The sequence below is a fragment of the Elephantulus edwardii genome, unplaced genomic scaffold (assembly GCF_000299155.1).
Source record: "Elephantulus edwardii isolate Elephantulus edwardi_28Jun2011 unplaced genomic scaffold, EleEdw1.0 scaffold00135, whole genome shotgun sequence".
Taxonomy (NCBI): Eukaryota; Metazoa; Chordata; class Mammalia; order Macroscelidea; family Macroscelididae; genus Elephantulus; species Elephantulus edwardii.
Window position 1 is genome coordinate 2,358,377 of NW_006399885.1, and position 10,560 is coordinate 2,368,936.

The 10,560-nt window shown below is 41.7% G+C and overlaps 1 protein-coding gene across 1 annotated transcript in view; it reads left to right on the plus strand.

Annotated features, from left to right (window-relative positions):
- The window catches only part of SAP18 (Sin3A-associated protein, 18kDa), a 12,270-nt gene extending 9,329 nt beyond the window's left edge, over positions 1–2,941 (plus strand). The window contains exons 5-6 of the mRNA XM_006894102.1: positions 17–95; positions 2,785–2,941. Coding sequence (XP_006894164.1) covers positions 17–95; positions 2,785–2,941 — 236 coding nt within the window. The remainder of the gene's footprint in view (positions 1–16; positions 96–2,784) is intronic.
- Positions 2,942–10,560: the final 7,619 nt, after the last annotated feature.

Sequence of the window (10,560 nt, forward strand, 5' to 3'; positions counted from 1 at the left end):
AGCTTGGTAAAAGAAGTCTACCCAGAAGCTAGAAAGAAGGGCACACACTTCAATTTTGCAATTGTTTTTACAGATCTTAAAAGACCTGGCTATCGGTAGGTAATATTTAATTCATAGGTGGTCCATAGGTTACCAAGAAAAGCCCTTCCTCCCTGTGTCTTTCAGTTAAATTTGTAGGTGGATGAGTCCCATCAGGTGTTCACAGTTCATCTTTAGCCTTACTTGCACAAAAAAAAAGGCATGGATCCTTTTCAGTGACTTAAAAGTAGTTGTGACATAGAAATTCCATTTGACCCAGCTATTCCACTCCTAGGAATAATGAGAACTGGGGCACACATGGAAACGTGTACACCTGTGTTCACAGCAGCATTATTCATCACAGCAAGAACATGGAAACAGCCTAGATGCCCAACCACAATGAAATGGATTGAGAAATTGTGGTACATTCACACAATGAAATACTATGCAGCACCAGGAGCAGTGATTTTGTAAACTCCTACCTAACATGGGAGAGACTGGAGAGCGTTATGCTAAGTAAACGAACTCAGTCCCATAAAGGCAAATACAGATAGTGGTATAGGACCATTATTGTAGAGCATATACAAGGATGGGGGCAGTGCTTAAATATAGGATTGCACAATTTGATGGGTAGAGGGAGGGAATGGTAAAGGAAAGGAGAAAGGTCCAGTGTGAAAAACATTGTATAAGAGCTTTATGAATTTTGTATGTAAACTATTATTTTTTAAAAAAAGTGATTGTGACAAAAAACTTGTTGCCATTTTAAGCAGGAGTTTATTTTGAAGTAAGGACAAATTTACATAACATTAAAGGGCAAGTTGGGAGTTTCCATAGGTTCGTATTTGTAACCTGGGAGCTGCCTTTAATGCCTTTTGCCTTTTCTTTTTGTTTTGGGTTATCCTTTTTATTTTATTTTTATTGTAAAAATAGAAGGATAACTAGTAAAACATGGAGATTCAAGGTGGTAAGAGGTGGGAGCAGAAGGCTGAGAATGGGTGGGGATGAAATCACAGAATTGCACAATTTGGTGAGTAGAGGGAGTGGATAATGGGAATGAGAAAGATCTGGAAGGGGACTGGAAAATACAGGGCAATGGTGGGCATAGTCCAGTAGTGATCCAGTTTTGTTTTTTTAAATAAAGAGATTGTCTTTTTTTATTTGTGGGTTTCCCCTTTGGGAATAGGGGGACAGACTGGCTGCTTCATACTGAACTGGGGTGTTGAGGTGAAGGGGAGCCCACTTTTAACACTTTACTGGTGGTCTTGAGTTGACGCTGTATGCCTTCTTGTTCAGTTAGAAGATATTTTCCCGACGTTTTCTGCTCTCTGGACTTAAAAGGTGTTTGTGTGGGTGAGTCCAGTGGGAATGCCTGGCTGAACTTGGAGGCTCCCTCCACCTTCACTTCCTTAGCTGGCAGCTATAGTTCCCTTTGGTCTCTGGAACAGAGTTCAGGTTCTGGAATAAGACTCTGTTTAGGTTACCTATAGAAAAGGGAACAAACCCAGAGAGAATAAACTTGTGAGTTACAAAGAACAGGCTTTGGAGGTGTTACTTACAGATGTAGTGGAGGAGGAAATGTAGGAAAATGACTTAGATAAAGTTCCTGTACACACCAGGTGTCTCACTAGGTGTCTCCCCAGGTACCGGGCAGCTCCCGCCTGGGCCTTGTGACTCTCCCAGGGACTATGTAGCTCTCCCCAGGGTCATACCTTTTTAATGATTCTCTACATTAATCTTAATACAGGCATATCTCATTTTATTGGTTTTGCATTTTAGAATATTTGGGCTTATTTTTAAACATAAAAGTTTGTGGCAACTTTTTGTATCTTACAAGGTTTTATAATTCTCATAGCATTTCAGATTTCTCATTAAGCTGTTACATACTTAATGAATCCCAGTTGATGTAAACATAACTCTGACAAGAATCAGGAAACCAAAAATTCCTGTGACTCCCTTTAACTCCCTTTATGGCAGTGTGTGATTTACAGTGGTGGTCTGGAACCAAACGCACACTGCCTCAGAGGTGTACCCATATCTGGTTAGTATAATATGTTGTTAATGCCATTAAGTTAGTTCTAGCAGAACAGAATGCTGTCAGTCCTGTGCTAGCCGTGCCATTGCTGCAACCACTATCATTTCAACTTGTCAGAGGGCTTTTCTCTCTTTCTCTGACCTGTGTTGAGCTCTGAGTTAAGTTGTTGAGTTTCTATTTTATGAAGCATGGTCTCCTTGTCCAAGGGCTAGTTCTTATTAATAAGTCCAAAGTATAAGGGAGCTCTGGTGGCCTACTGGCAAGAAGCTGCACTGCAAATCCCAGAGGTGTGTGGTTCAAATGCTCTACTGGAGAAGGAGGCACTGGAGAAAGAGTCTCCTCCTATACGAGTCAGATCCGATTTGATGGTACACATACAACAAAAAAAATAAAAGTCCAAAGTACATGAGACAAAGTCTCACCATCTTCTATATCTTCAATCCATATCATAATCAATATTTTTCTTTAACACCATGATTCAAAAACTTCAGTTGTTCTTTATTCATTTCCCAGCTTTTGCATGCATATGAGTAATTTAAGATACCATGGTTTGAGTCAGGCATTCTTTAGTCCTCAGGTGGTATCTTTTTACTTTAAAAAGGTTTGTAGCAGATTTGCTCAATTATAATGCTTAGATTTTTTAACTGTGATAGAAGATCATGGAGCAGTTCCATTCACTTTGTAAGTCATTTTCTGATTTCTGATCCATTAACCATTCATTCCCTTTCTTACAGAGTCAAGGAGATTGGCAGCACCATGTCTGGCAGAAAGGGCACTGATGATTCAATGACCCTGCAGTCACAGAAATTCCAGATAGGAGATTATCTTGACATAGCAATCACCCCTCCAAACCGAGCACCACCTCCTTCTGGGCGCATGAGACCATACTGAGTTCTATTTACTGTTTCTTGAATGTATTTTCCAGTCAGTTATGTAAAATAAACTTAACTCTTTCTTCCTTTGATTTCTGCCATTAAGCCTTTAAACTACACAAATTGTAATGCATCTACTTAGATTTCGCTGTGTCATGGTATAAATATTCAAAGTCCATATTGTTTCAAGCTCTTCTGTAAAATATGAAGAAAAGTGCTCTTAGTTTTCTGTGTAAAACTGCATTGTTAAATATATGTCTGTGCAATCAACTGAGTCAAAGTTAATGGGGGGAATATTATTTACTTTTAAATAAAATATTTAGGGTTTGTGCTAAGTGATGAGGTGTGTTTAATCCTGAATGGAACAGAGTAAGAAAGCCGTGAGATTGTGTTAAATTGAGTACTCCATGGTTTGTATTGCAGACTCTGGGATGTAATTAGACTGATGTGAATGAAGCACTTAGGGCACTTTAAAAAAAATAATCCATTTTTATCTTAAGAATTTGTAAAATGGAGGTAATAGCCTGTACTGTTGGGAAGCGTAATGTGGGACGTGCTGAAACTGAGGACCATCCAAGGCTTTTGCTGGAGAAAGTCAAGGACTGCAGTCTTCAATATGGATTGAAGCTCAACATTGAGAACACAAAGATTCTCACCACTGGGCCAGTGGCAGCAACATGATAAATGGAGAAGAGACTGAGGTTGTTAGTTACAGCTTGCTCGCCTCCTTAATCAACTCTCTTGGCACCAGTTGTCAGGAAATCCAAAGACTAATTACACTGGGAAAATCTGCTGTCAGAGATCTCTCCAGAGTACAGAAAAGCAATGATGTCGGTCAAGAGACTAAAGTGTGCCTAATCCAGGCCATGGTCATCACAATTACTAGATGTGCATCAGAGAGCTAGACAATGACAAGGAATGAGAGAAGAATCAATGTTTTGAGTTTTGGTACTGGCAGAGTCTTGAACAGTGATTCCATGGACTGCCAGGAAAACAACAAACAGGCCTATTAGGTTGAAACCAAGTTTCTTTTTGGAGGGAGGCTAGCATTTTGAAGCTCCACCTCACATACTTTGGGCACATGACCAGGAGGGACCAGTACTTGGAGAAGGACATCCTGCTTGGAAGGGAAGACCCCAGATGAGATGGATTGATAACAGGAACTTGGGCAATGGGAATAGACATGTCAAGAGTCAGTGAGACTGGCTCTGGACAGGGCAAGCTTCAGAACTGTTCTACATAGGGTCGCTATGAGTCCTGCACATAACAATGTATAGGAAACTATATAAATAGGGCACCAGATGCTCGTAGGGAAGATGAGCATGCAGTTTGTTGTTAGGTGCAGGTAAGTAGAGCACAGAGACCCCTATAATCAATAGATGTGAACCCTGTTCTATCCTGTGCCATCATCTACTCCCACATCATCTCTCTGATGTAGTCACTGTCAGTCCATCTGGTTGAGAGTGTTCTCTGATGTCTTTCCAAGGAGGAGCCCGTCTTCAACATGCTCAAAATAAATGATGCTTCACCCTTTAGTGAGCCCTCTTTTTTTAACACCTTATTTAAGATGCCTATTTGTACTTTTGGCAGTTAATGGGGTATTACGTTTTTGTACAACACAACTCAAAGGTGTAGATTCTGTCATCTTTAGTCCTTAACTCTCAGATGCATAGCACCTGAGACTACGAATCAGACATGCCTGAGCCTTTAAAACTGATTTTGCTCCTGTGCTTTGGAGAGGTCCCTGACTCCAGGTTTTTCTAGTGATAAATCTGATCTTGTGGTTGCTGGTACTAAGGGTTGTGGTGGTGTGCCCCGAAGCCAGTTCCCCCCAAGTCACCAAGGAGCCGACACCGATGCAAGGGCAAGAGGGAATTTATTTCAGATTCGAATCCAGGTCACGCTCCAAACCATGCCAATAGAGCAGGGAAAATGGCCCGACGTGATTCTGGGCTGTTCTGCCTATTTAAAGGGGAAAGCCCACGAAAACAGGACAATACAGGATTGGCTGATTCAAAGGAAGGGCACGAAAACAGGGCAATACAGGAGTGATGTTCGGGTGGGGGCTCTTTTCCTCCTTCCCCCACCACTTTCAAAAAAAAAAAAGCTCTAGAGGCTTACACATTTTAAAATGACATATTGGTTACAAAATGGAGTCCCTCATTCCCCCCTTCTGCACTCTAGCTCAATCATGAGCACTTTCTTCTTTGGTCTCTAGGTAATGGTATTGACACTGCATAACCATCAACTGGATTGTTCCTATCCTTACATTAATTGAGTTCTGTTAATTGTACAGGGACCTAGGGTTAGGATAAGCATCAGGGCAGTGAGGGGGTCCAAGGAGTGGAATAAGCCATTTACCCCAGGATGTTTTCCACCAGTTAAATAAATCATAGACTTCTGTCTCAGACAGGCACTTTTTAACAGATTCCTTTAACTCTTGGACCTTATTTTGGACTATGCCTAATGCATTCACAAAGAAACAGTATTCTTCCCCTAGAAACTGGCACATACCTCCTTTCTCTGCTGTAAGCAATTCTAGAGCTCGACAGTTTTGTAAGGTCACCCCGGCCAGAAGAGTTATTTGGGTTTGTAAGGCCAGGAGAGAATCTGCTACCTTGTCTATGTCCCAGCTAATGTCCATAGAGAGTTTGTAATAAAAATAGGTGGCTATGCCCAAGCCTCCTGCTCCTAGCCCTATAGCGGTCGCCAGGCTTCCTCCTATGAGCAGAGCTCCAAGTGGGAGAGCTTGCTTTTGGGGCCTTGTGGACAGGGCCATGAAGGTCACAGTGGCAGGGCAAAGAACAGTTAGGGGTGGGGTAAGGAACACTGGCATACAGTGTTGTGTCCAGTTAGCAGGGAGACATCGCATTAAAACAGAGCCATTAAAACAAAGAATATTCAGGGCTTACCACAGATAGGACTTGTATCCTGAAGGCTGGAGGAGTCATTACAGGAGACTTCCACCAACAAAGTGTGGTTAGTAATTACACAGGAGGCATTATTGGGCATAAGGATGATTTTGTCTGTTAAGGGGCCTACTACTAGGGTTGAGTTTTTAGCCCTGGTCAAATCAGAAGTGAGGTTTCGAGTTTCAATCCAAGACCGGGGGACTGGCCAAGCAAAAAAAAAAAAAGGGCGGGGGGGGGTTTGGTCTTAGAGGCAGGCAGATCCAGCAAGGGGTATTATTTACGTCTGCACTTAAAACTTGATAGGTGTCATTTAGACTTGTAATAATCTGGTGGGAGAAGTCCAGAGGCCGAAGGGCTTGTTGGGCTTGTTCTAATAGCTGGTTGGGCCTGTATTCTGGGGTTAACTCTTTGTCCAGAGTTAACAGATTCTGCTTTACCTTTTCTTAAATCTGTTGCCTGACTTGGTCCTGAGCTCCCCCACCATCTGACATGCCATAGTGGGTAAGTCGGGAAAAACAGAACTTTTTACCTGGCTGACTGGACTATGGCTACTCCCCCACTTTGCAGTTGCTGTGAAATAGCCTTTTCCTCGATACTGGCACTCTACAGCATGAGTGTAGCAGGAGGCACAAACATAGGTTGAAACAGTCAAGTACCTGTCACCCCTGTATGGGGTTAATGGGGTCCAGCAGTCACTAGGGCAGGGACTACAGTTAACAGAGTCAATGATGCATACAACAAGGATTAGTAATATTAAGTCTTTTGGATACAGAGCTTCAGTGGGTTTGTGGGATCTTTTGACTGTCTATCTTGATGGAAGGTACTCTTCCTGAAGGGCAAAGAGGTCAGCTGGTCGTACGTGGGTGTAGTGGATCCAGGTTGCAATGCCGTCTACTCTGAGTGCAGTATGGGTCACAAGGACTACTATTTAAGGCCCCTTCCAGCGCGGTTCCAGGCTTTCTCACTGATGTCGCTTGTCAAACACCCAGTCACCCGGCTGGTATTGGTGAGGTTCTGGCGGTGGTCCAGATTCATATAAGGCCTTTAGTCTGGTCCAGATGTCTGAGTCCGATGCAGGGCATGAAGGGAACGGACAAGTGTATTATCATCATTATCTAGGTCATGAATTATTTTGGTTTGCAGGCTAGGTACAATAGGAGGGGGTCTTCCAAACATAATTTCAAAAGGGGTTAAACCTAGTTTATATGGGGTGTTATGTACCCGGAAAAGCGCATAGGGAAGGAGAGCCACCCAGTCCCCGCCAGTCTCCTTAGTCAATTTTGTCAAGGTCTCTTTTTGGGTTCTATTCATTCTTTCTACCTGTCCTGAACTTTGGGGCCTGTATGCACAATGTAATTTTTAATCTGCCCCAAACACTGATGCCAATCCCTGAACTACTTTGGACACAAAAGCTGGTCCATTATCAGACCCTAGCATAGCAGGGAAACTATACCTTGGCAGGAGCTCTTCTAACAACTTCTTAGCTACCATTAGGAAAGCAAAGAGTGGGTAGAAAAAAGTATTCAAGGCAGAGAAAGCAGTGTGGGGCTAAGAAGAGGGATGGAGTTGAGGTTGACCTGTGCGGCTAGAGCAGATCCCAACGCAGAGACGGGGTGGGGTTTGGAGAAGTTGGGTGACAAATCACACAGGACCTATAAAGGATATTAAACCTCATTTTTATAACAAAAGGAAGACACTGAGGTAGATTTTACACCAAGGAGAGACATCCTTGAATTTTGAAGATCCTAATATTTTAGGCTTGAGGAGTTAGAAGCATGGGAGTTCTAGTAACAGGAACTGGCATCACCAGGGAAAAGCAGTGGGAGAGAGGGAAAGAGAGATTTTTGATAAATTAAATTTGAGGACATCATGAAATGAGTGGAGATACTTACCAAGCAACCAGAAATGCTCAATAAACATTCTTTACCCCCATCTTACAGAAAACGGTTCTTAGCTGTTCCACCACTTCTCTGCTTCCTTCTTCAGTGAACCTCATTCGGACAGCTGTACAGACCCTCTCTTTGCTGCCTCACCTCTGTTCTCTTCAGTGCAGCACTCACGACGGTGGCCCTAATAGGCCACCAAAACCCATCTTCTCAGGGCTGTGAACCACAGCGGTATTGCCAAATCTAATGATTAATTCTGAGTCTTGTGCTTTTAATTTTCAGCAACATTTGACCAAGAAGTCACTCTCTTGCAATATTCATACTTCACTGGCCTCTTCCCACACTCTTCACTCTGCCTCTCTTCAGCCTCGGAAGTTGGGAGAATTCTAGGGTTCTTCAATCCTTAGTACTTTCTCTTTTTCACTTGTTTCAATGAAAGCTTACAAACAATACTGGTCTTAAATGCAATCATACATGTTTTATAAATTACTTAAAACTGAGGTAATTGATTATAATGCCTGACCAACCTTGTGTTGTATCCTGCCGTTGCCTTCACCCAGATTATTTTTCACTATTCTCTCCTTCCCTTCTCAGCCTACTGACCATCCAGAATAATTGTGAATAAACTTTTCATTAGCTTTTCATGATATTGGTCTTAATCCTTAGTACTTTAGTACTATCTGAAAACACTCACTTCCAGGCAATCTTATAGTTCTTTAGATTTAAATACATATATATGGGGGCAGGTATGTCAGAGACAGTATGATGGGCTCAGGATAGGGCAGGGTTCAGGGCTGTTGCTCATAGGGTCAGTTATAGTTGACTTGATGGCACATAACAATTTATGATAAATTGTGAACTGAGATAAATCTGAATTATTGTATATAATGTTGACTTAAAAATAAAATTACTTTGCAAATAATTACCTTTTATTTAATGAAAAATAATTATAATCACCTGCAAACTCTTTTTAACAAAAAAAAATCATTTTTATTGTGATTTGAATGACAGTTTAGAAAGCAAATTTGTTTTCCATTCCACTAATCATACACATTTTGATTTATAACAACACACACACACAATGTAACCACATTTTCCAGTTTCCTCCATGTTAGTCTCATTTCCATGAATCCTTCTATCCCATCCTTTCCAGCTTTCTGAGCTTTATCTCTGCGCACATGCTGATCTTTTGAAGCTGTATAGCTGGTTATTCTAAGCAGTGAGCACCTTCCTGGTGTTACTAATCACCTAATAGGCCTACTGTTGGGGTGGATGGTGGTGGGCTTTATTTCAGGTTCAAAGGGTAATTAAGACCACAGTCCTGCAGGTTTTACCACTCTCTATCGGAACAATAAGTCTGGCCAATTTTCTGTTTTTGTAAATTTTCACTCCACATTCCCCCCCCCATTCTATCAAGGACCTTCTAGAACTTTTTTTTAAAAATTATTATTATTTGTGTGTCTGTGTGTGTGTGTTTGTACACCGTCAAATCGGATCTGACTGGCACAGGAGGAGATGGTCCCTCCTTCTCCAGCAGAGCATCTGGTGGATTTGAACCATGTACCTCTGGGATTGCAATGCAGCTTCTTGCCACTAGGTCACCAGGGCTCCCCTCTTCTAGAACTTCTGATCTGAGTTGCGGAGCTGGAGATTCATGAAGTCCGTCAATCCCTTAGAACAACTGTATCTTGCTTTTATGATTTCCTTCATCTTTTTTTCTGGACAGGAAGAGACCAAGAGTTGTACCTTAGATGGCTGTATGCAAGCTTGTAATATCCTAAAGTGCTTAATTTTCAAGTGTGACAATTCTCTGACATTATGAAGTATAACAGCAGGTCTTCTATTAGATTTCTGGGGCACAGTGACCAAGGGGGCAGGCTCACTGCATCAGGATACCTTGAACTTTGGAAGCATCTTGTCATGACACTTGCCAAGGGTTTCTTCTGAAATCTTTGCCTGGCTTCCATATTAAGCGAAGTTTTTCTTTTCCCTCTGTCTATAATTACATTCTAAATTGATTCTGACTTATGGAATACTATTTTTCTCAGCAGATATTCATTATTACTAACTTTTATTACCTGACTCTTTATAAATTATGCAGCAATATAAATGTAGTCCACGTTACCAATGATATGCAAAAAATAAGTAAGTAACACCGATGGTTCTAAATGTGGTTCTTCAAAACTCAAATACACCATACATCAGACTGCCTGTACACTAGAATAAGAGAGTACTAGGTCTTGGTCTAAAGGGCATGCTGAAGCTATCAGGATGCTTTAAAGGTAAATCACCTCCCATGTCCCTCTGTTATATTTCATAATCTGGGAGCAGAAAGAGTGAGGTGCAGCCTGCTGGGTGGTCAAGATGAAGAGCTGACGTCTTGGGTGATGCCAGAGGCCACGTGGAAGCATCTGATATAAGGGGATGAAACTGTCATACAGAGGAATAAAGAAAAGCCCATTTCTGGTTGCACATGAGTCCACTGTGGAACTGGTCAGGCTGTAGATGTCCTCCCTTTATCCTAGATTTGTTTGTGTTTCTTTCACTTGCAAAAAAAACCCAAAAGACATGCCAACAAAACCCAACATCAAAAAGCAAAAAACCATTCAAAACCAGAGTCTTAAACAAAGTGCTGCTAAGACAGAAGGTGAATGTGGCGTCAGGACAGTCAGAGGAGAAGAGCAGCGGGCAGGGGCAGAGCTGCAGTCAGAGAGGCCACAGCTGTGTGAGAAGATTTTATTTGAGTAGCATTCAGATTTTTTTTCTTTTTTTCTATAATTATATTTTATTAATTTTCATAAACATTTACAGAGATTTTGGGCTTCCACTCATTCATTGTT